General features: G+C 42.6%; 1 protein-coding gene across 3 annotated transcripts in view; it reads left to right on the top strand.

Annotated features, from left to right (window-relative positions):
• Nucleotides 1-8915: 8915 nt before the first annotated feature.
• TRIM55 (tripartite motif containing 55) overlaps nucleotides 8916-26636 on the top strand; it is a 48330-nt gene continuing 30609 nt past the window's right edge. For all 3 annotated transcript variants that reach the window (XM_008068568.2, XM_008068562.2, XM_008068557.2), the window contains exons 1-4: nucleotides 8916-9458; nucleotides 10307-10479; nucleotides 16698-16863; nucleotides 19006-19101. In XM_008068568.2, coding sequence (XP_008066759.1) covers nucleotides 9291-9458; nucleotides 10307-10479; nucleotides 16698-16863; nucleotides 19006-19101 — 603 coding nt within the window. In that variant the 5' untranslated portion in view covers nucleotides 8916-9290. The remainder of the gene's footprint in view (nucleotides 9459-10306; nucleotides 10480-16697; nucleotides 16864-19005; nucleotides 19102-26636) is intronic.

The following is a 26636-nucleotide window of genomic DNA, read 5'->3' as shown; positions in this document are numbered from 1 at the left end:
TTCTGCTTTGATTTCAGTGTTGACCCAGTAGTTGTTCAGCATCATGCTATTTAGTGTTCATGTCTTTGTGGGCTTTGGGGAAATTTTTTGGTATTGATATTTATTTTTATTCCACTGTCATCTGAGAATGTGCATGGCAAGATTTCAACCTTATGGAATTTGTTTATGCTTGATTTATGGTCAAGGATGTGATCAATCTTGGAATATGTTCCATATGATGATGATTAGAATATATATTCTGTGGTTATTGGGTGGAATAATCTGTAGGTGTCTATTAAATCCATTTGGTCAAGTGTCAAGTTTAGGTTCTGGATCTCCTTGTTGATTTTTTGCCTCAGTGATCTATCTAGGGCTGTCAGTGGGGTATTCAAGTCCCCTGCTATAATAGTGTTATAGTCAATATCTTTTTTTAGCTTACTTAGTAATTGCTTTATAAATGCTGGATCTCCTGTGTTGGGTGCATATATGTTCAGGATGGATATTTCTCGTTGATGGTTTGAATCTTTTATCATTATGTAGTGTCCTTTTGCATCTTTTTAAATTTTTGATAGTTTAAAGGTTGTTTTGTCTGATATTAAGATTGCAACTCCTGTCTTCTTTTGTGATCCATTTGCCTGGAAATTCTTTTTCCATCCTTTAACTTTGAGTCTGTGTACATCCCTTGTAGTGAGATGAGTCTCTTAGATTCAGCAAATAATTAGGTCATGGGTTCTTATCCAGTTTGCCATTTCATGTCTTTTCAGTGGTACATTTAGTCCATTCACATTCAGTCTGATTATTAGTTTATCGCTGTCATGTGGTTCCTATAAAATTTTTTCTTTGCTTGTTTTCTTTTTGGCTTTGGGATTGATGTATGTGTGTGTTTTCAAGTTTCTTGTTGCACTGTATTCTCTGTTGATTCTCTGCTCTGCTCTTCTCTTGGGAAATGTGTGGTCATCTTTTTTTTTATTTCTTCTGTTCTTAATACTTTTTTAAGTGTCTCCTGTAGAGCTGATCTGGAAGTTGAATAATCTCTTAGGGATTGGATATCTGGAAGGATTTTAATTCTCCATCACTGATGAAGCTGAGAGTGGTTGGATAAGAAATTCTTGGTTGAAATTGTTTATCTTTGAGGACTTTGAATATAGGACTCCAGTCCCTTCTTGCTTGTAATGTTTCTGCCAATAGGTCTGCTGCTATTCTGATTGGTTTTCCTCAGTAGGTAACCTGACCTTTTCCTCTTGCTACCTTTAGGATTTTTTATTTTGTGCCTGCTTTGTGTAGGTGAATTATTATGTGTCCAGGGGTTAGTCTTCTCATTTGATGTCTTGTGGGGGTTCTCTGTATCTCTTGTGCTTGGCTGGTCACAACTCTGGTGAAATGGGGAAAGCTTTCTTGGATTACCTCCTGGAATACTTGCTCCAAGTTGTTCTTGGTTTCCCTTTCTTCTTCTGGGATACCAGTCAGGTGTACATCTCTTGTAGGCTTTGTTCTTTCTTTCTGAGTCTTCTTTCTATGTTTTTTACAGATCTGGTTAATTCCATGTTCTGGTCTTCGAGTTTGAGGTTCTTTCTTCAGTTAGATTAATTCTGCTTTCCTTGCTTGTCATCTTATTATTTATTCCCTGGATGAAAATTTTTATTGCCAAAATCTCTGTTACAAGTTCTTTCAGTGTTGCATCTTGTCTTTTTTGAGTCTTATTCACTCTTTCCATCCACTCCCTAATCCCTGGGACCAGTCATTGGTGACTTCCATTGTTTGGGCACCACAGTCTGATTTTTCAGGAGTTTTGTCTTTGATACACTTGAAATTGCCTGAGATCTTCCTTTGGTTTTTCCTCATTTGTGAAAGATCTCTTATTTTTCGCTTTAGTTCTGTTATTCAGTGTCAGTGGGAGAGGTTTCCCTTCTGATGTTTGCTCAGTCCTCTATTCTTTTCTGATCCGGGCTCTGGATTTATTCTATTTTGAAATAGGACAGTGGATGGGAAGCTTTGCTATCTCTTGTAGTTTTTGAAATTCAAATAAAGTAGGGGATGGGGCACTAGGATTCAGAAACTACTTGCAAATTACAATGTTCACTTATTGTGGTATGTGTTCCCTGAGACCCACTCCTCACCACCACTCTATACGATGATGCAAAGCAGAAACCAATGCAAAAAACTGTTGAACACACACACACAGACATACACACACCCCAAGACAAACTGGAATAATAACAAAGTGAAGCAAAACCACCACTAACAGCAGCAACAAAAACAAGAAAACTAAACACATGCACACATGCCTAGCACAAAGTGAATGGAGAAGAAGAGCAGAAAGGCCAAAGGGTGGGGGGGAGGAAAGAAATTCAGGTCGACCCCTCACACACATATTGATACACACCTTAAACTATAAAAAATGAAAATAAAAAAATCCAGAAGAAAAAAAAGAGCAAAAACAAACCAACGACAACAAAATTGAAAATTGAAAGTCAGTCATTCACATACACACATAAACAGAGAATGACAAATAAAAGAAGAAAGAAACAGGAAAAGAAAAGAAAAAAATTGGGGGGGATGCAGATCAAACCCTCACATACACATTCATGCACAGAGGAAAAATATTTTTTAAATAGATGAACTAACAAACAGTCAAAAAATTTTTTTTAATTAAAAAAAATTGAAAATTAAAAAAAAAAACCACCTGCCCTCTTGTGGCAGGCTCTGTAATTGTTCTTCTAATCAGGTCTCTCCTGCAGAGCCACTTCTTTCACTTTCTCCTCAGTGTACAAAGCAGGGAAGGAGGAGGGGCAGTGGAGGTGGGTGGGTCTGCAGTCCTTCCCTCCCACTCTTGTGTCATCAGGGAGATCTCCTCCCATGGGGAAGTATGGGATTGTCTCTTCCCCAGGTAGGTACTCGAATGGGGTGCCCCAGCCTGGCCTTTCCTGGAATGGAGTTCTCCGATTGTTACTGATGTCCAGGTTCCACCTGGGTTTGTCCCTTTTAGTCGTGGTCCAGCTGTGTGAGTCTGACGTTCAGAGGATTGCTGGGAGGAGGGGGTTGGGGTCAGCCCTGGACTCACCACTGATCTCTTTGGAGTTCTTCCTCATCTTTTTCTGGCCACACCCTTTGTCCCAAGACTGGATCAGGGTAGGGGGTGGGGCACCTGGAACTCGGCACTCATCAGGTCCCTCAGAAGTTTGTGCTTTCAGGACATTCCCTCTGGGTCATGATCAATCCTTGAGTAGTTGATCCGCCAGTTACAGAGATTGGGTCTGTTGCTCTGTGGTGAGAAAATCAGAGCACTTTCCTGCCCTGCCTTCAAGATGGTGGTGGGGTGCCTCTCTTATCCTCTTTTCTGGGACTTTGCCTCTGGAATCCCTCTGCAGCCCCTGCTGCCAGTGCCTTGCCAGGCGCTGAAGTGATGAAGCAAAGCCAGGAGCCGACAGTCTCTCTCCTGCTGTAATGGTGAGGGAGAACCTGGAGTGATGGTTTCTCCCTGCCGCTTTTTCACAGGAAAACTTTTGTCTGTTTAAAAAAAAATTACTGGCACTCGGCTTCTATGACCTGGGAAGAGCCAAGGATGAAGTAGAGAAGCTGCAGCACCAGCTGTTGCACCAGGAGCCTGGCCACTTGCTCACAAGCCCCCACTTAGAGAGTCTCTCCCAATATTTTCTTCCCAGGGAGGGTTTGTTACTTAAGAAAAAAAGAAAATGGCGCTCAACATCTGCATCCCAGGAGTCACTAAGGTCCAAGTCCAGTAGCTGTGGTATCAGCCACTGTACCAGGAGAGCCCTGGCCACTAGCTTCCTAGCCCTCACTCAGTCAGCCACTCACATGTCCACTTATTCACCAGCATGTGCACAAAATTTTCCATACATTCACTCACACAGGGACCTACATAGTCTGACTGGCTTGGCCACCATCTTCCTGTCCTACTAAATGAAAATTCTTAAGGACAGTGCTTTTCTAGAGTATGGGTATGGTGCTGCTAGTGGGTGAGGTCCTATGCTCTGTATTCAAAAGATATGTCTTTGAGTCTGTGTCACAATTTAACAGCCACGTGACTTTGGGCGACTACTTAACTGCTCAGCAAGAGTTGGCTCAGTGGAGATAATAATACTTAATATAGGGAGCTATTATATGAGGTGATTTGTACTCAGCACATATTTGTTACATTTATCGCAGTGGTAGAGTAGTAAAAGTAATGTTAGCGTCCCTTTTTCTCTCTTCTGAGATGAAAAATGCACTGAGGTCGTATTGGGTATAAAAATGTGGCTAGCCTTTGTCCTAAATTCGTGGGAGAGAACCTCTAAACCTTAGGATTCCCTGAGTGATACTCGTGTTTTTGTTATCCATCAGGGGTCCTAATAGTGTATGCTAATGAAATAATAAGGACAGGTCATGCCAGAAAGACCAACCATGTGATGTAAATGTTGGGGCTCTGAGCCACATGATATCAGCCTGACCTCTAGGGAGGCAAGGCGGACTGAAGATTGAGTTTAATCACATGGCTAATGATTGAGCCAATCATGCCTACATATGAAACCTTGATAAAAACCCTGGACACAGAGAATCTCAGGCAAACTTCCCTGGTTAACAGTGCTCTGTGTGTGTTGTTACACATGGATGATCTCTATCACATGTAAGTGTTTCTAATTCCACTGAGAGAGGACATGGAAGTTCACATTTGGAAGTTCACTCTCACCCCCCACAACTTTGCCTTATGCATCCTATACATTTCTTCTTTTGGCTGGTCCTAATTTGTATTCATTTTTTGTTCTAATGAAACTATGATCATAAATAATGCTTTCCTGAGTTTTATGTGTCATTCTAGCCAATTATCAAACTGAGGGGGTGGTGGAAACCCCCACATTTGTAGCCAATTAGTCAGAAGTGTGAGGGACCCAGGAACCTCTGAGGTGGCTGCTGGTATCTGAAGGGAGGGCAGTCCCGTGGAGCACTGGGCCCTTCACTTGTGAAGTTTGGCCTAGCTTCAGGTAGATAGTGTCAGAATTGTATTACACGTCTACATTTCATTCCAGTGCCTTGGACCCTGGAGCCTGTTTCCTTCTGGCCTGGCAGCTAGAGGTTGGAAGAGGTCAAAAGCCTTGTTTTTCTGTTGTCACCCCTTAGTGCCAATTCCACTGTTGGGTGCATACTCAGGTTCTCAGGGACCTATCTCCTTTCCCCAGATGTATCTGGGAGATTGGGAAACTATTGGAGGAGGAGAGAATGGTGGTGATTTTGCTTCAGTTTCTCAATGTGTCTAAGCATACTCTTGCTCTGGGCTGGTGGGACTCAGAAATGAGGGAAATTAGGGCTTCCAACGGTTTCAAGCCCTGCCCTATTGTGTGCAGTGAGATTGCGGGGGAGGAGGGAGAAGGGGAGGAAAAAGAGCATCCCTTCTGTATAATCCAGGATGCCTTCAGGAGACTAAGTTAAGTTAATTAAAGCTGCATCCACACACATTTTAAGTCTGGTCTAATGTTTTTATTTTTGTTTTTGTTTTTTTGAGTTGGAATCTCACTCTGTCGCCCTGGATGGAGTACAGCGGCACGCTCATGGCCACCGCAGCCTCGACCTGCTGGGCTCAGGCTATCCTTCTGCCTCAATCTTACAAGTAACTGGAACTACAGGTGTGCACTACCATGCCTGGCTTATTTTTTTGATTTATTGTAGAGACGAGGTCTCACCATGTTACCCAGTCTGGCCTCAAACCCCTGAGCTCAGGCAATCCTCTCACCTCGGCCTCCCAAAGTGCTGGGATTACAGGCTTGAGCCACAGTGCTCGGCTGGCCTAATGTTTTTTATGCAGGTAGTGAACTGTCACCTTACAGGATGTTTAAACAGATTGTTACCTATTCTTGTAACAAGTGGCCAAGTTTCAGCCAGTCACTGGCTGCCAACTATTCAAACCAGGTTCAAATAAAGCAAATGCTCAGCTGTAACCAATCCAGCTGTTTCTGTACCTCATTTCCATTTTCTGTATATCACTTTCATTTTTCTGTCCATAAATGTAATCCAACCAAGTGGCAGCCCTAGGGTTACTCTGAACCTATTCTGGTTCTGTCCAATTCATGAATCCTTCTATGCCCAATTAAACTCTGTTCAATTTAATTTGTCTAAGTGTTTCTTTTAACAGCTAGTTTTCTTTCCCCCATAGAGACTCAGGTCCACTCCAAATCCCAGAGCCTTGAAGATGACTTAATTCTTACTCAGTTCCACAGTTTTCCCTGTCTTCTGGGCTCTGGATGATTTGGGAGTGGACTAAAATTTTCTGGTTCCTTCCATGTCCTATTCCCAACTCACACATCCACCCTATACACTGCTGGTCTCAGATCAATGAGGTGCAAGGAATGGAGAAAAGAGGATGAAGACGGGCATGGAATGGTATTCATCAACTGGGCTCTCATTTTTGTGGGATTCTTGCCAGTTTCTGTGTAGCCTCCAGGGAGAGTTCTAAGAAAAAGTGAAAGAGCAAGAAGGAACAGAGAGGAGAGGAGAGAGAGAGAGAGAGAGAGAGATCAAGTGTACATCAAATAACCAAACTGAGAATTTTCTATTTTAAAATTAAAACTGTTTTAGAGATTTTTTTCCCCCTACAAATATGGCTAAGTTAGGTTATGAACCTCACTCACTAATAAATGAAAGAACTGAAATCCTGCTAGGTGAAGTCACTTTCCCAAGACCACAGAGCTAGGTAGATACAGAAGTTAGAATGAAGTCTGTTTCTGACTCACAGCCTCTCATGGCACAGTCTTGGTCACTCAGGCTCCGGCATCTGAGTCATCTCTATGGATTCTACTTTCATAACAGCATCAGAATTCATTCCCTCTTTTCCTTCCCCACTGCCACAGCCTGCGCCAGTATTTTGTGACCTCTCACCTGAACTATTGGCAACAGCCTCCTATCTAGTCTTTAGCCAGGTCACTAGCATGCTAAGTCTGTCCCAATCACCACTGCGAAATCAATCTAACCAAAGCACTGGTCTCATGGGAAACGTCCCAGTGAGAAACTTTAACGACTTCCTGATTCCTAATTTATTAAGTGTTAGAAACTCTTTAGCACAGTATCCATGGCCTGCCAGTGTGTCAGCAGTGTGTGTGTCTGCACTCCAACTCAAGCCATCATTGCTCTGAGAGTCCCTGCACACCCATGCCTCTGCATCTGTGCCTTCGTTTGGAAACCCCAACTATGACTCCTCACCCCCAACTGCATGTCCATCCATCTAAGTTCTTCCAGCATCAGTTCTAAGGCTACCTCCACCCATGAAGCCTCCTGGTACCTCCCACTCTGAAATTCTGTAGTTCTTTATAACATTTCTTTTATACAGTGGTTCTGTATTTTCATGTCTTGTCTCCACCATTAGATTGAGCCCCTTGAAGTCAATGACCTGTGTCTTGTTCATCTTTAAAACCCCAGAGCTGGCCGGGCTCAGTGGCTCAGCATGTAATCCCAGCACTTTGGGAGGCCAAGGCAAGTGGATTGCCTGAGGCTGCGGGTTCGAGACCAGCCCAGGCAACTTGGCGAGGCTTTGTCTCTACAATAAATAAAAAATTAGCCGGGCATGGTAGCACGATCCTATAGTTCCAGCTACTTGGAAGGCTGAGGCAGAAGGATCGCCAGAGCCTAGCAGGTCGACACTAGGGTGGCTATGAGCGTGCCACTGCACTCCAGCCTGGGTGACAAGAGTGAGACTCCAACTAAAAAACAAACTAACTGAAAACTAAAAAATAGCAACAATAACAACAACAACAAAAAACAAAGCTTTGTACTATAGAGACATACAGTAATTCTCAAGGACTTTTTTTTTTTAAAGAATAAATTCCTTCTATAAGAACAGGCTCTGCCCCAATGTAAATTATTAGTTTAAGTGTTTTCCTTAGAGTGCAAAGTCTTTTACTTTTATTGTACAATAGAAACAATATTTCTTTGAGAATATCGCACATATTATGCTCTGACCTCCCCTTCATAGCCCATGTAGTGATAAACACATGAGCTGCCAAGCTAGGTCAACTGAAGTAATTCGGTAAAAAAATTTCACCAATTCCCTTCCTCACTGTAATTGCAAATAAATATTGAAAGAAATAAGAGAATTCTCCAAAGGTCCCTGAAATGTTGATGAATACATATAACTTATTATTAGTTAATAGAGCTTATTAGATTCTTAATAAGTTCTCTGTACACACAGCACTAAGACCACACATAACCAGTCACACTGACCTACCCTTTACTGATAATTAAGCTCACATCAGAAATACGTTAACAAAATGTGTTTATTGTTCAAGGTTTTTAAAATCAAGGAGAAATAAAGTTGCAAATTTGTCACATATATTCAGACATGGATTCTGTTTTCATTTTTTATCTGATAAAAAAATTTTAAATACTTTCCATTTTTTTCTTTTCTGTTTTTGGGCATGTGTAGGGGTGGGAGACATATAAGGTGAAAGAGGGTAAGGAAGAAAGAAAGTAATGTGGAAGAGGCAATATCAGGGTTTATTATATAACTTTTTCCTTAAACAATTGGGTCATCAACTGGTTTTTCATTTTCTTTCTTTTTTATTATTATTATTGTGTGTGTGTGTGTGTGTGTGTGTGTGTGTGTGTGTGTGTGTGTGTACACTTTTATAGTAAAAGGATTTGAGTCCAGCTTTTAAATTGAAATTTTTCCCAGCCACAGTCCTGGCAATAATAAAATACCTACTTAAGAAAGTCTTTTTTTGATGATGACCCTTGTAAAGCCAGGACAACGATTTTCAAGATGGGTTTTGTTTTCACCTAGTTAGGTGTTACCATGTTATTTGTGATGATTCCTAAACTCTTAAGCGAGAAATGGCAACTGGTATACAGTTAAGACTCCTGGGCTGCATTCTGTCCCTTCCTGGAGAAGCCTGTCACCAAGTTGTGAGTGCTCACAGAGGGCATGGCTCAGCTACTGGGCATGCACATTTGCATTTGTTGTTGACAACTGTCAGCTTCGACCTCCTTCTCCCCACAACCCTCGTCTAAATGGGGTTTGTAATCCTCCTTCCCGCCCACTCTCCTCACTCCTGGGGGCAAGAATGTTGACTCCTGCTCTCTGTCACCTGTCAGGATCCATCCTCCTGTCACTGGCTTATATGGACAAGTCAGCCTGCTGTCACGTGACCACAGGTTACTAAAAACAGCTCCGGCACCCACTCTGAACCCGGGAATGAAACAATGTCCTCCACTGAGAGAAACTTAAAGGACACTTGATCACACAATCCTTGGAATTATTTCCAGGAAACACTTAGAGAAGCCATTTGGAGCACCTTTTCCCCGGCAGCGTACTCGGGCACGGAGGGGAGATGAGCGCATCTCTGAATTACAAGTCTTTTTCCAAAGAGCAGCAGACAATGGATAACTTGGAGAAGCAACTCATCTGTCCCATATGCTTAGAGATGTTCACGAAACCCGTGGTCATTCTCCCTTGCCAGCATAACTTGTGTAGGAAATGTGCCAGTGACATTTTCCAGGTAAGTTTGTTTGGAATTTAGGGGGTGGAAAAGATTTCCTCCTCTAGAAATCAAGTGCTTAATTGACACTGAGGTGAAATCCTTTGGAAAACTTCATAAGGTCACATTTATTTGAAAGAAAAACAAATTTCTTTTAATGATTTGCTTTGTGTTTATCAACTTTCTCTGTACTCTCAAATCTAGTTTTATTTTAATACTAAAAATCATATTAAAAAACAAACCAAACCAGCCTGGCACAGTGGCTCAGCCTGTAATCCCAGCACTTTGGGAGGCCGAGGTAAGAGGATTGCCTGAGCCCGAGGGTTTGACATCAGCCTGGGCAACTTGGTGAGACCTCGTCTCTACAATAAATTGCAAAAAATCTAGCCGGGCATGGTGGTGTGCATCTGTAGTTCCATTTACTTGGAAGGCTGAGGCAGAAGGATCGCCTAAGACCAGCAGATCGAGGCTGTGGTGGCTGTGAGCATGCCGCTGCACTCCAGTCTGGGCAATAAGAGTGAGAATTATAAACAAATAAACAAAAAAAAAACCCACTGAATCTGTTTCAAAGTTCTAAATGAATTAGTGCCTTAGACATTAGTGTGGAGTTTCTGGCTGAAACCTTTGGTTACAAAAACTCTAGACAGAAAAGCACCTTATACTGACAATGATTCTTTGCAGATGACTGTGGATAAGGGCTGGTCCTGCATTTCAGGACCACTTTCTGAGAAGGCCTTTCTGAGGAATTATCTCATAGCAAGCACAAAGTAGAAGTTCATGCTGTTTATATTAACAGAGAGTGAAAGAAGTCTCTGAGAAGCTACCTGTGGCATTACTTAATTCCTTTTTTTCTTGCTTGGCAAGAACAGGCCTCTAATCCGTATTTGCCCACAAGAGGAGGCACCACGGTGGCTTCGGGGGGCCGATTCCGCTGCCCATCCTGTAGGCACGAAGTGGTTTTGGACAGACATGGGGTATATGGACTTCAGAGGAACTTGCTGGTGGAAAATATCATTGACATCTACAAGCAGGAGTCCACGAGGTAACGTTTTCCATGTGTCAAACCCATCTGAAGCTTGTTTTTGTCTGTTGGTTGGTTGGTTTTATTGGGCTGCTACACTGAATGCTTATTTACCAATCACAGACTAATTGTTTTATAGGAAAATGTTTTTCCAAGTCAGTACTTCCCTATGGGACTGAGTTACTCATGGGAGAAGAGAAGGAAGCTGATGCCCATGATTTTGTATCAATTTAAGAATGAAGTGACTCATTAACACTAATCTATCCCAGATGGTAATGTTGAAAGAGGCATAATGCTGTCCCCCACCACCTTAAAGTATTTCAAACACTAGACATTTTTGCACTTCATAGGATGTTTGTAGCTCTAGATCCTATAAGGCAGGAAAATTCAAGTACTGTACAAAAATTAATAGATGATTAACAGAAATGGCATCTTCCAAAATAGCCCAGTTCCTAGCTTAAACAGTCTTGCCTTAAAATCTCCTAGGTCATAGTAACAACAAAATCCTCTGACAGTTTGTCACCATATTGACTCGATGAGAAGTTGTGAAACAAGACATAGTCCTGGCCATTAGGGGCTTGAAGTTCAGCGACATGAGAGAGAAAAAAGATGGTGTTCAAATTATGTGTCCCTATTCCTTAGGCAGTATCTTCTGCACACTCTTAGCATTCACTTGTTAACTTATTGATATGCACTATATAAAAAATAAAAAGATTCAGGCATGGTGACTCATGACTGTAATCCCAACACTTTGGGTGGCCAAGGTAGAAGGATCACTTAAGGCCAGGGGTTCGAAGAAGAGGAGGAGAAAAAGGAGGAGGAAGAGAAGAGGAAGAGAAAGAAGAAGGAGGAGGAAGAGGAGGAAAATAAAACTTATTCTCACATTAGTCGGAGAAGAAGTTGATTTAAATAAATAAGTGCATAGGCTTTTTATTTGTCGAACCACATTGGCTATAGAATTCCTTTCCTAGAGACAACACTGCGGGAGCTTATTCCTAGAAGGCACGGTGTGAAGATCCCTTTTTCAATTGTACACAGGTCAGTCCAGTCCACAGAGCTTGATAGCAATATTGAGGCCATCTAGAAATGGCCTCATTGTGATTCTATTAGGGGACATATATTTATGGAACATCTGCAGGGCTCTAAGAGGCTTTCGCTCTTGGAAGGAAAGCTGTTCTATAAATCTAACATAATTATTGTAATTATTATGGCTATTAGTTTCTGCTTAAAATCCAAAACTAAATTAGATAGTACCAGGATATAGATGGGTTTGGGGAAGAAGAAGAATTGCTGACGACACATTGCAGAGATTGCAGCCGGCTGTTCCTCTTGGCTTCCAAAGTCTCTTGACAAGAAGAAAAGTACTGTTGGTATTGCTTTACTTTCCAGATCGAATCTCATTGTGTTTCATGACTTTAAGATACAAACACACACACACTGTCTCTTAAAAGCCATCCCCAGCCAATGGATAACCAACCAATTATTAAAGGAGTTTATATAACAACTGTTCCAGTGTTAGTACAGTGGCTTGCACAAAAGAGTCCCTCTGCAAGTGCCAACTGATTAAGCACAATTGCAAATATTCTTACATGTTCTGTTTATTGCAATAATTTTCTGTCTTGCTACTTGCCACCGTGGGAACTTGAAAAGTGAAAAAATAGCAATATGAAATCTAGAGAAGAGTGATGTTAAAACTTACAGTATTAGTACAGCTACAAGGCACATCTTTACCTTCGCTATGAAGTCTGCTCGGTGCAGCTGCCAAAAATAGCACCCAGGGGCTGGGAAGCAAATTGCATAAAAGCAAAGAACCAAATTTCCAACAGTAAAGCTCACGGCTGAGTGGACTAGGGGTGTTTATGTGATTTTTAATTTCTTCTTATGTTGTTGTTTCTTGAACTTGAGATTTGCCTTTGAGACATTTTTTACTTGGTGGCAAATCCGTAAGTTGTCCAGAGCACTCAGCCACATGTCTGGGCATAAATCCAGTTGTTCCCTGGAGACTGACAGCTTTACCAGACCAGAACCCTGAGCCTCAGGGTACATTAAACGACCCCAATATGACCTTGAATATGCAGAGTGAGAGGAGGCCAGCTCTGGTCATTGGAGATGGTGATGAAAAGGGGAAGGGGTGTCAGTAACTGACAGTGAGGTGCTGGTCAATTCTGACCTCCTGCAGAAAGGCTGGAGACTGTAGGTCTCCACAAAACCTGGCCTTCTTATCTAGAATTCAGCATGGTGCTGAACTAGCCACAGTGGGAGGATGGGGAATGGCAAGAGAAGGCACCATTTTGACTAATAAGAGAAATAATTAACTTTAAAATATAATAAGCAAAACTACGGTGTGCTATATACCAGGTACTATTCAGGGTGCTTTACGCATGAATCATGTGCACTTCTTTAATTCTCACAACAATATTGTGAAGGAGTGATTGTTATTAGTATCACTAATGCCCTATTATAGGCTTTTAATGTTTTAAAGTAACTAACATACATAATTTTAAAAATTCAGTATTACAAGGCCTCTGATGAAGGGTGTGGTAGTCCCCACCCTACTTTCTCTTCACCCCTAAGGCTCACTCCTTAGAGTCAATTACTTTTCATTTTTTTTTAGCTGTTTTCTGCTACTGCTCACCAATGACATGTATACACTATTGCGATGATCCTATTCCTTGATTTTTCCATTTTATTTACGTACTTATTTTGAGCCAGGGTCTCATCTGTCCCTCAGACAAGTGCAGTGGCACAGTCATAGCTTACCACGTCTCCAGCTCCTGGGCTCAAACAATCCTTCCACTTCAGCCACCTGAGTAGCTAGCACTTCAGGTGTACACCATCACACCAGACTGATTTTAAAATTTTTTTGTAGAGTAAAGCTGCCTAGGCTGGTCTTGAACTCCTGGGCTCAAACAACCCTCCCACCTCTACCAAAGTGCTGAGATTATAGGCATGAGCCACCGTGTCAGGCTGATTGTTCAGTTTTGGATATATTGGCTTCCACTGTAAAGGATTGGGATTGAGTTCTGGCATGGCTGGGCTTTACCTAAACTCTATTTGGAAATTCCCTTACTCGCCCCTGGGTTGAACCCCTTGCTTCCTGGATCCCAAGTCTCTCTCCTTGTAGGTTTACTTTCTTGTTTTTATGGAGCACATCCTCTAGTAATCTTCCAAAATGTATACAAAGTCCTTTTTTCTGCCTGCCTGCCCTCCTCCCCCCCACATACACACACTTCCGCCTCCAGGATACCTGGATCCTGCAGTTCCAGAACCTTTCCAGGACTCCATAGTTCCACTCAGCTTGCTTCTTGTAGGTTTCTCCCTTGCAGCTCCAGTCAGCTTGCTTCTTGTAGGTTTCTTTCCTGCAGGCACTCAGCAGAGCTAAAATGCAATGCAAGTAGGTCACTTCCTTTTATCCAGATGTCCCTAATTTCCAACATTTAGCTGACATCTTTCATCTCTGTCATTTTGCTCACTTTTTGTCCTTACTGATGGATACCCTTTTATTTCCTTGCTCTCGTTTTACTGAGATTTCAGCAGGAAACATAAATAAACAAATAAATAAATGCCTGTGTCCATTCTCACTAAAACCCTTCATCCAGTTTTAAAACACAAGTAAAAACTGAGACTGAAGAAGGTTAAATAACTTGCCTATAACCACCACATGGAGAAGCTGAACTGGGATGAAACTTTAAGATTAGTTTGACTACGCAGGTACACAAAGACCAGTGGCCACTCCTCTGCAAACTCTAGGGTGGTCCCAGAAACCTCAGAGACCAGGGAGAGTAGACTAGTCTCCTCAGTCCAGCAAGCGCTGAATGGCTAGGGGCCACAGCCAACATTTGGCACTGAGCCCTGACCTCAACTGTGAGCTTGGCTACTCTCATCTCATAAACATGTTATTTACATCTTTCTTTGACATGCCGTATTTGTCCCAAGTCTGTTTTATGTTTTAAGATGAGTTTTTATTATACACTCACTTATAAGTAGATGGTGCCTCTGGGCCTGGGTTAGAATCTAAATTAGAAAAGTCCAATAGGGAGTATGGAAAACAGTGTATATTGCCCCATGAAAAATAAAGAAATTGAATCACAAACAAAGCTAAACATAGATCCATATTGCTGTTTCCACAATATGTGCATGGACTACATATGAGCATGGACTACATAGTTTCAATATGTGCATGGACTACATAGACTTGTGTTTTATAATACTGTTTCTGGTCATAGCTGTTGACATCAGAACAGCACATAGGACCCAGGCTACCCTCAGGAAATGACTCGAGAAGATGAGGTGCAGTAACATAGCCCATGCCATTTTCCAGTAGATGTGCTCTGAACTCCTGCCCAACCCATGTTCCTCATGAGGAAGAGATACCTAGGAGACAAGATTTCAAGGTAGAGAAGCTTTTGATCAGGCAGACAATTCGCCAGTCGCGATCTCTATATAACCCCCAGAGAGCATTATCATTTATTAATGGGGTATACAGGATGTTGTCTGGTCTTTTCCCTTGTCACTCATGAGTGACCCCAAGCTTTCCCAATACTTGCCAGTTCTCCAGTTAGGTGGCATTATATAAAGCATAGGGAACACTGTCCATTTTTAGGGAACATTCCCTTTTATCACCTCACTTGTTTGTTTAACAGGTATTTACTGAACCACTCACCTCTATTGGAGGCATTGTTCTGGATACTGGGGATCCAGCAAGAAAAGGAAGACACACCATCACCCCTGCTCTCATGGAGCTCACATTCTAGTGGAGGAAACAGACAGACTGGGGGGGAGGGGGTAATTTTCTCAGTTATAGAGTTGACTTTATTTGTGTTCCAAGCGTATGGTCAAGTCAGGAGGTCACAGACTTCATGAGAGGCACACTGCTGCAAGACCAGACAAATTCTTTTTGCAAAAGGCAGATTTCAAAAATTTGAAACCCTGCAATTTTCTTACCAGACCCAAGACTTCTCTCAGCGTTTAGCCCAATCTCAAGTGCTTGAGTTCTGCCTAGTGACTTGTAGCGGTACATTAGCACATTCTCTGCCTTTCTCTAAGTTCTGGTGCTGCAGCTACAGGATTCCACGTGTCAGTATCAAGGATATTCATGATTCACACTAGGAAGTACATTTTACATTGTGATCCAGTACTATTTGCATGTCTGGATGGATATATATATATTTATACACACAAACACACACACACACACACACACACACACACACACACACACACACACACACACACATATATAACTTCTGTCTCGGGTATGTATACATGTATCCCTGAAACAAAAGTTTCAGTTGTCAATACTTGCCCTTACTACATGTAATTCACAGCATTTACTGTTTTGTTTGGTTGATTCTACTGCATTTTGATTTTATCAATGCTGGTCACAACTCCCTAACTTGATTTCATGGCCCATAAAAACCTGTACTTTAAAAAAAATGGATCTGTATAGCAACTAAAAAATGCAGTTTCAAATCTAAGATGTTTCTAATTGACTATATGTTTAGAAATATGAGGAAGGCTTTAGGACTTGAATTTTCCAAATACTTTTGAAAAATTTAACAGCCTCAGTCTTTAGACAGGATATACCAAAATTACTGGGTTTTATATAAGGAGGCTACACCCACGCCTCCTCTTACATACACAGCTGCTCTGGCATCTGGATTAATAATCAGACGATGTCAGCTCCCCCTAGGAGCACTTAACCTCACTCCTTTAGGTGGAAAAGGTGTTTGCTGAGACCAGAGCCTAGAGAAGTGGGATCCAGTTCCTCCTCAAAGCTGTGCAAACTTGAGATTTAGTTTATTGGAGACTTCCCCTTCTTTGCCCGTAATGGGAAAGTGTCTCGAGAAACTTGTGAGTTTGTGGACACAGTGCTGGAGCATGCTCCTGACATTTTGCCGAGGCCCAGTAGTTGACTTTCAGGATTTCACTAGCTAGTTCCTAAGGCTTAAATAACTTGAAATTGGCCATGATGGAAATACACCAAGGAAACTGGCAAATGCTAAAAATCAGGGACTCCATTTCCCCTCCTCATCCCAAGCAAGTTGTTAGATATTTGTCAGTATCCCTCTGCTGAACTTGTAGGAAAGCTGAATTTGGTGGGCTCTGAACACATGAAGAGTCTCCTTGGAGTCTTCGGAAATGGTGTAACCGGGGGCACAGGGATGAGTGGGAGTTTGTAAGTCTCTGCTCTGCCCCCAGAGGAGTCGATGGACATTTATCTGCCTACCTCCTCCCAGGCCAGAAAAGAAGTCAGATCAGCCTATGTGTGAGGAGCACGAAGAGGAGCGCATCAACATCTACTGTCTGAACTGCGAAGTGCCCACCTGCTCCCTCTGCAAGGTGTTTGGTGCACACAAGGACTGCCAGGTGGCTCCCCTCACTCACGTGTTCCAGAGGCAGAAGGTAACAGATCCCCTTGCACCCCTCTGCGCTCTGCCCCGGAAGGAGGGAGCCATGCAGGGCCACAGGACACTGGAGGGCATGCGGGGAGAGTCCTTTTAGAAGGGGTAATGCACAGTTGGTGTGCACTTGGTCACATGCTAGACTCCCCAGAGGATGGGAGTAAAAGTCAGACAGGATGGGGTGCAGAGGTTCAGAAGGGGGTGGTGAAGGACCTGGTCGCTTTTTGCACCCTTTGGAGGTTGCTGAAGATGAGTTAGTATTAAGTGACCCAGCCCAAACTCAAACTGCTCAAGATTATTTGAAGTCTAGATCCAGTTACAGAATACTTTCATTTTCCAATGAAAGATTTCTTTTTCCCTCTTCAAGGCCCTTTCTCCTCCATTCCTGGTGAAGGAGAGTTACTATAATGACTTGTAGTTACCAATCAACTTTAAAACATTGCCTTAGATCTGGCATGGTGGTTCACACCTGTAATCTCAGGACTTTGGGAGGCCAAAGCGGAAGGGTTGCTTGAGCCCAGGATTTCGAGACCAGCCTGAGTAACATAGTGAGACTTCATCTCTACAAAAAATACTTTAAAAATTAGCTGGGCATGGTGGCACATGATTGGAGCTACTTGGGGCAGAAGAATCGAATCAGCCCAGGAGGTCGAGGCTGCAATGAATGTGATTGTGCCATTTCACTCCAGCCTGGACAATGGAGTGAGACCCGCAACTAAAAAAAAAAAAGTTGCTTTATGGTAGCTCTGGTGTTACCTAGGCCAGTTGCTAAAAGGCTCCCTCTGGTTATGGTGCATCCCCTCACCCCAGGGCCTCAGTCACAGTCCTCTCATTCTGACCAAAGATAGTGTCTCCATCAGCACTTCGCCAATCTGCCAACCTGGTTTCATGCACAGACAGGTCAGAATGTATTCACTGGGTGCCAATAAAACTGGGGTTGGGTGCTCCAGTAGGTGCAGCCACTTCAGGCACTGTGATTTGAACAGCTCCTCCTCTCAGTTTCTTTCCACATTTGGTCAGTATTTAGCTGTGAAGATCAGAGCTAGAATCCAGTTTGGAAGCTGAACTCTTGGGCAACAGCAGTTATTCCCAGAGACCACTAACTGCTAAAGAAGTAGGATTTTGCAAATTATCTATACCATTTATTCATTTTTCAATCTTCTTATGATGGGTTCCCCTTCCCCTTCCTCTGCCCTCCTGCCCCCAAGTCATAGCATGTTAAGAATGGGTGACCACTGTTTCACACTCCTCCCCTCAGAGTCCTGAAGACTCATGGGAGAGGGGCAGGACATTCTGGTGAAACTCCCACCCCCCACTCTTGTTTGGCCAAAGCAGGCTTCCTTTTACCTACAGGATTCCACGTTAACTTCACACTACAGAACACATTCTGCAGCTTTAAAATGTTTGGCAATCACTGGTCCAGTCTTCTCCTTTTCAATGTGAGAAAATTGGGGTTCAAACGGATTATATGTTTTGTTCAACATCATAGAGAAGCTGGGGGTAGTATTGCGTCACGCACAATACTCCTGCATCCCCATCCAGTACTCTCTGTGGCTTCCTAGCCAGTCTTAGGAAGGGATAAATATAAACAGTAGCCTTGGGAAGGGGTAGATATGAACAGTAGAATCTCTTCCCAGGTCACAAGAACAAAGGAATTTCAGGGTTGACATTTCTCCCCAGAACTAGTTGCATGTTCCAGTCTGTAATGACTTATAGTCTACATGTGTGAATGTGCATATATACATTATTAACATGGTAGGCCCATAAAAGGCATATGTTGAATACATGAATATATACTATATTAATCTTGAGTCACATATTGGGCTCCATCCCATTTATAAACAATAATTGAATTCTTTAGCTTGAACGTGCGATTCTCAGTGGCCTATAGTTCAGTGTTCTAATGTTTTTACCAGTCTTCATTAAGAATGTGGTGAAAGCTACGAAGCCTCTTCCCACACAAATGCATTCATATACAAAAGTTTGTCTGCAATATCAGGAGGTTCTCAGGGCTCCCTGTTACTCCTTAGGGGTTGCATGAGCCCTAAATCGAGAACCCATAAAGACAGTACTACAACTAATTCACAGTTGGTGGTGACTAGGGAGCCCCTAAGATCCTGAATCTTTCTTTTCTCTTATTCAGTCTGAGCTCAGTGATGGCATCGCTGTCCTTGTGGGAAGCAATGATCGAGTCCAGGGTGTGATTAGCCAGTTAGAAGACACCTGTAAAACTATTGAGGTAAGTCAAGTGACTCCCAGGGAGTCTAATCCAAGCCTGCAACTCCTGTGTTGTTGTTATTGTTGTTTTTTGTGACTTCCTCAGCACCATGATAGAAATCTCAATTTAGACCTTTCATTCTTTCCTTAAAGAATGGCCTCCTTCTTGATGTGTCTTTGAAATATCCACCTGCTGGCACAAAAAGAGAAGTTACCACATGAGTCAATGAGACAGATTTTACCACAATTACCAGGGCTGTTGTTGCATGTGTTGTTCTTTCTTGGTCAGCTCTTTTTGAAAACTTTACTACAAAAATAGCCAATCTCCAGTTATGGAAATGAGTGTTGTTTCTATTAAAGTAAGCTTTCTTGATGGAAAACTAAACCATCTTAAGAGATGCTGGTTGGTGGTTTAAACACTCACATGCAGGTTAAGCTGTGCATCTTTGCTATTACACCTGCACTGCAAGGGGTCATCAGGGGGAGAAAAGTCTGCCTAGCTGTGGTTACAGAATGGCTCAGTGTCTGGGACTCATGGAAGCCAGAGTTCTGGCTCGTTCGTCTTCATTTGTCCTCTGCCTGGCCCGTTGCCTGGCACATAATACATACTAAATAAAAATTGGTGAATGAATGATAAATGACTGACTATTTAGCTCACATGGGGCTTGGCATGTAAGAAATGGAGCAAATCTACTTTTCCCTCATGGTCAGATATAAACCATGTAATTACTAAAGGCAAAGTGTGGAAGCCTAAAAAGGTTTAGCTATATGTCTAATATCTTTCCAAGAACTGAAGACCCACATACTAGTTATGTAGCTATGCTACATAGGGGGCAGGTGCAAAACACCTGGGTTCGAGTCCAGGGCCCTGACTCTATAACCCAGAGCAATCTATGACTATCTCCCTGCTCTAAACTTTGAGGGCATTTTTTTTTTTTTTTTGAGTCGGAGTCTCACTCTGCCACCCAGACTGGAGTGCCGTGGCAGCTCCCGGCCACCACAGGCTCGACCTGCTGGGCTCCGGCAATCCTTCCACCTCAGCTTTCCAAGTCGCTGGAACTACAGGTGCGCGCTACCACGCCCGGCTAATTTTTTATTTATTGTAGAGATGAGGTCTCGCCAATTTGCCCAGGCAGGTCTCAAACCCACGGGCTCAGGCAATCCCAGGCGGGTCTCGAACCCGCGGGCTCAGTCAATCCACTCACCTCAGCCTCCCAAAGGTGCAGGATTACAGGCTGAGCCACTGAGCTTGGCGGCATTTTTTTTTAATTGGAGCTAAGTTCAGAGGGTAGAGGTATTACGCTGTACAGTTCATAGCACACTGTTCTCATTGCCATGTGCAAGGCTTTTCTTGTTATCTATTTGTTTCCTTTTATTCTCATTTTCACTCTTGTTCTCTTCCCTGTAGATAACCACTCTTAACATGTTTGACGTTCTGTTTGTATTCTTCTAAAATGTGTATTGTATTACACTCAGGGTCTTTAAATTTACAAATGGTATTGTGATGTATTTCTTTTGTTGCTTCTTACCTTTTTTTGATAACTAAGCATGTTAACAAATGTTCTTAAGATCCATTCGTTATGCTACTAGTACATTTGGTTCCTTAGTTTTCTCCTCCGTAAAAATGGGGCACTCAGTACCTACTTTATAGTGTTACTGTGAAGAATTTAAAAAATAAGCAGAAGCAAAATTCTTAGTGCATGACTGGCATGTAGTGAGTGTCTGAGTGTTTGTATTATTTTATCACAGAAAGGGCAAATTCTATTAAAAGCCGAAGGCCATTTTCTAAATATGGACTTCAAGACATTAACTATAATTATTTCATTTTAAATTTACACATCATTAAAATCAATCTCCTTTCTTTTCCACACTCATATTCTTGAAAAGACCCAGGATCAAACTGGGATCCATTTATAGAAGGAAAGTTTTCTCTTGATGAAGAGCCTAAAAAGATTCAGAAATGGACAATATATACTTCCTTCTTTGTGCTTATTTACAGTAAAGGCCAAATACAATTTAGCCAGTAAGCCATGAATCAGCACTGCAGTGAGGGACCACATTGAGTCTCTAGTGTATAAATAGGAGCATGTTGCTTGTGGGTGAGTGAGGTAATCTTGGGCCTTTATCAGACATGTCTGTTGGAAGGAGCAGACTTTCTGTCTGGGATGGAGAGGCTGGAGAGTGCGTACAAGAAAAAAGCCCTGGAGGTCACATTTGGGCCTTAAGCAAGTGCCAGTGACTCAGGTTCTATTTAGCCAACATCAGGACACCCCAGAGGGCGGAAAGAGATTTTAAAACAGTTTTTCTTCATTGAAGTCCATCAGAGGTGCAGTAGGAAGTGCTGTGTTTATTCACTGGCAAAAAGACAAGAAGGAGCAGGTTTGAAGTTAATTCATCAGAAGGGATTAGCGCAGATATCAGGAAGAACTTCCTGGCAGTGAAGGTCAGGATCACCACCCCATTCTTACTGATAATAACGTTCATTGAACAAGACCTACTTTATAAGTATCTTCACAGGTTTCTAGAGGAGTGTATGTAATTGCTCCCTGTAGGGCTATAAGTTGAGGCAGTAAACAGTGTCCATTCCTTTCACCTATTTGTTTTATTTCTGGGACTTTATCTTAAGGAAATAAGATGAAAAAACATAGCAAGTATTTATTGTATAGGATGCAAACATTCGTATATACCCATATGAAAAGTACAGTCTTGTACTGCATAATGACATTTTGGTCAATGATGGACCACATATGCGATAGTGGTCCCATGAGATTTTAACACCATATTTTTACAGTATCTTTTCTATATTTAGATATACTTAAATACACAAATACCATTGTGTTACAATTGCCCCCCAGTATTCAGTACAGCAAGATGCTGCACAGATTTGTAGCTTAAGAGCAATAAGCTACACCATATTATAGCCTAGGTGTGTAGTAGACAAAACCATCTAGGTTTGCATAAGTGCATGCTCTCATGTTCACACAACAATAAAATTGCCTAACACTGCATTTCTCAGAACATATCTCCATCACTAAGTGGCATGTGACTGTATATATTCATATGAGACTTTCCATACATTCATTCATAAGAGGAAAACCCAGAAAAGAAAAACACCAAAAAGTTAAGGGCAGTGAGTATTGGGACTGCAGGTGATTTTCAGTGCCTCCTTTAGATGTTCCTGGATTTCACATTTTTAAAAAAATGAGTCTGACATTTTTAGTAACCAGTAAAATAATGAATGAATATGCCTTTGCTAAGCACAGTTTTTTGAAATCAGTTCAGGTGACTTATTTGGAGATGCAGGGATTGCCCCAAAGCCCCATGGAGGTCTCTGACTTTCCAATTCCTGCTTGTTGCAATATCTTTCATTTGTAGAATCCTTGAAGACAGGGACACTGCCACAAATGGCCTCACTGTGAACCTATAATAGCTGAGATGATCTCCCAGAGAGTCAGGTCTGTATCAGTGGGCAAAACATCAGAGGCTTAGCTTCTTGCCAGCCTGCAGGGCACAATAACAAAGAGCAAACCAGGTCCTCAGCCTAGAGCAAAATGGTCCTACCTTGCAGAGCGGATGGACTTTGTACCAAGGATCAGGGTCACGGGGCTCCTGTATCTCCTGTTCTGCCTGGGGTTGTTATTTCTCTTTCTGGCTTTGCTTACCACCTGCCCAGAAACGTTTTCTGAGAAGTCGCAAGTGGTTCCTGGCCAGGAGGGTGGGGAGTTGTTGTTAAAGAATTGCCTTTTCTGATTGGTGAAGAGCTCCTTAGGGATGAGAAATAGAGTAGCCCCTGGGGCGGGCACTGTCCTTCCATAATTACCTCATGCCTCTCCGCCTGGGGCCCTGACACCTGCCCTTGAGTCGTGGTGCCCATTTCTTGACCATGTCTAATTTTGTCCCTAACCATGTAATGTCTTGCAGGGCTGGCCTGTGGTGGCACCTGGCGCAGGACCAGCCCTGAAGTGCTACTGAGCTCAGAGTAAATGTTATTGTGGATTCCTTTTTTTTTTGTCTCACTCTGTCGCCCAGACTGGAGTACAGTGGCCGCTCCCGGCCACCGCAGCCTCAACCTGCTGGGCTCCAGCGATCCTTCCTCCTCAGCCTTCCAAGTAGCTGGAACTACTGGCGCGTGCTACCACACCCGGCTAAGTTTTTTAAAAATTTATTGTAGAGATGAGGGCTCGCCAAGTTGCCCAGGCGGGTCTCGAACCTGTGGACTCAGGCAATTCACTCACCTCAGCCTCCCAAGGCGCCGGATTACAGGCTGAGACACCAAGCTATGCTTTCAAAATAACATATGCAGTTGATGTGAATTTACAGTGATAATGAAGGAGACTTTGAGAATGACTGTTGTTGCAAAAGGTGCTCTGGACTGTGCCAAAAAGGGGAGTGGTATTTTCCTTCCATGCTGTGAGCTGATGGTGGGTGAAGTGAGTCTTTTTAGCTATGCTAGTTGAGAGTGGCTCAGCCTAAGATGTTCCCTGACGCTCTCTTGATTGTAGGTTGGTGGAGCACTTCTGGGTTTTTCTGGATGAGCCCAGCATAGTCTGAGCTTTTATTTGCCCTTCCAGGCCTGGAGATGTCCTGGGACAGCCTAGGACTAGGTGGGAGGGCTGCTCACAGGAGTAGAAGTCTACTCAGGAGCTCTCTGCTTCCGGGAAAATGTGCTTGACTTCCTTTCCTCAGTCTTAGGAAACATAACCTCCCTCTTGTATACATTACTGATGACATTTTTTCTATGTCACTGGATATCCAAGGCAGTCTAGTAATACCCATCCTCCCAAAGGTAGGCTGGCAGACCTAGCCATAAATCCTATTTTGTATGAATGCCTGCCTAGGAGAAACTGCTGTAAGTGGAATAGTAAATATTTGATATTGAGCATTTCCAATATCTGAAAAATGAAAACTTGAATACAACCCTCCAATGATTTTCGCAAAGAGAACAAATCCACTGTATTTCAAAACAGTGATTTTACCTCAGTTTGTTCTCATCTCTGACAGATTGTCCATGTAGTTACAAATACAAAGTCTGAATATAATCAGAATCATTTTAATAAGCATGCCAGAATTTTTAAGACAACGTTTTAAAGCCATATCACATATACTTAAAAGAACAGATTACAGAGTGTGAATTTTAGCTCTGTCACTTAATTATATGACGCTTAGGCAAGTTACTCAAGCCTCTTGTTCCTCAACTTCCTCAACTTACAGTGGGGATGATAATACCTTCACAGAGTTGTTGTGATGACTACCTTGGAAGAGGGACATGCTAGGGACTCGGTAAATGTCACCTCGTATCAGCCTCAGAGTCAGCTTGGAAAGTGCAATTACTCGGATGATGTGACCCAGTGATGGTTGGAGGCTCTGGAGCTTCCGGGGCATCTTTTCAATGGTCTCAGAAGAATACTATCAGGTCTTGGCTAATGTGATGGCAGGGTTGAGCACCTCCCTGAGGAGGGAAAAACTGAGATAGAATGGAGCTAGTTATTCTCTCTATTATTTATTGAAGAAATTTTGTGGCAACTCGAAGTATTGGCAACCAAGGGAATCTGAGCCTCTTCTGGGAAACGTGCTTACTGTTCATGGCAGATAAGAGTGAATTGAATATCTGCTCAGCTTGCCACATGACTTTCACTGAACTGTGGGGCTCAAGTCAGAATAGGTCCACACAGTCCTCACTCAACAGAGTTTACCCAAGGTGATTCTAAATGACCTGGAATAGCCTGGAAAATCTCAAATGCCAAGAACCTCAAGAGTGTGCATTAGAAATCCCACAAATTATGACATAATTGTCTCTCTAACATGTAATGGCAACACGATATAGTAGAGTTTGGGAGACCCAAGACCCACCACCACTGAGTGGAGTTGTTTGCTGAACAAGCCACAAAGCCACCAGCTGAACGAGGGGGGTTAGACTGCAGCCTGGGTGCCTGGAGGATGGTGTTTCTCTTGGTTATTTCTCTCTTTTCTGAAAGCATCTTAGTTTGCACTCGTGGGACTTCTCTAAGGGCTTGTAACTGGAGCTTTATGAATAAAGGGCTGGACTTGATTTTATTGGAAGATACTTTCTATTTTATTTATTTATTTATTTTTGAGTTGGAGTCTCACTCTGTCGCCCAGACTGGAGTACAGTGGCTGCTCCCGGCCACCTCAGCCTCGACCTGCTGGGCTCCGGCGATCCTTCCGCCTCAGCCTTCCAAGTAGCTGGAACTACAGGCGTGCGCTACCACGCCGGGCTCATTTTTGATTTATTGTAGAGATGAGGTCTCGCCAAGTTGCCCAGGCGGGTCTTGAACCCGCGGACTCAGGCAATCCACTCACCTCAGCCTCCCCAAGGCGCGGGATTACAGACTGAGCCACTGAGCCTGGCTCAAAACTTTCTATTTTGATACAGTTCTTCTTTCAGGATTATTAAGCTACTGACTGCTTTTTCCTTCACTCCTTTTTTGGTGGGCAGAGTGTGGTGGAAGGAAATCCTGTTTGGTTCAATGAAGGGAATTTTGAAGTTTTGTGTTTCAAATGAAGCTTCAACTCTGAACAAGTGTGTCTCCATGAATGTTGGAGGAATGTGGTAGAGATATGAATGGGCCTGGTAGAGCCACAGTTGCTCAGTGACAAGTGGCAGGTCTAAGAGCTTATCTTCAGCACTATTTTGGTCACAGAGCCATGCTCCTTATATGGTAAGAGCAGAGGTCATAGTTGTGGTGGCCATGGCACACGCCCAAGCTAATGCTGACATTTCAGGGCCAGGACATGAAGGATATGTAATGTATGTCTTAGTGCTATAGATGACCTGAGACTTGCTGGGAATGGATGGAAGCATGTCATAGCCTAAAGACTCTCTGAAGTGTCTCCACATTTATCTGAAGTCATAGAGTCTTGGAACTGTAGAGTCAGAAGGGACCTTAGCAACTATCTAACCCAGCCCCTCAATTGTACAGATAACGAAACAACTGCCCTGAGGTTGAATGGTTTTCTTAAGGTTGCATGACTGTGTTTTGCTGTTTTGTTTTTGTTTGGGGTTTGTGGGGGGGTCTTTTTGCATCAAATGAAGCAGAGGCTTAGAGTATCCACTTAAAACCTATTTCTTTGGAATAGAACAAAATTAAAGCTTTTGCACAAGGGCTGAATATTTCTAGATACAAGTAATACTTCATTCAATCAATGATTCAATCCATTTTCTTAAGTGTGCACTATGTGCCATATTTTGTCCTCATAATGCTGGGAAAAGAGTAATGAACTAAACATAAGAGGTTCATGCTCTCAGGAAGTTTTTATTCTAGGAAGGTGTTAGAAAAAGAAACAAATAATATTCAGGTCATTTCAGGGAGCAAAATAATAAGTGTCTGGGAGAAAAGTGAGCCCATAAAAACCTATCCATTAAAAACAGTGGTATAATGGTGCTTTGCTTGGCAGGCTATCCACTCTTTTAGTTTAAGATCACTTATTGTTAAGTTTTTTCCATGAAAGTTTCTCTTTGCCGATGCATATCTTGATTTTTAAAAATTACTGCTAAAATTTGAAGGTGGCTAGAAATTGGAATCTGCTAATTTTACA

This window comes from Carlito syrichta, unplaced genomic scaffold (assembly GCF_000164805.1).
Source record: "Carlito syrichta isolate Samal-C Ts95f unplaced genomic scaffold, Tarsius_syrichta-2.0.1 Scaffold109629, whole genome shotgun sequence".
Taxonomy (NCBI): Eukaryota; Metazoa; Chordata; class Mammalia; order Primates; family Tarsiidae; genus Carlito; species Carlito syrichta.
This window is presented reverse-complemented; position numbering and strand designations above follow the sequence as displayed.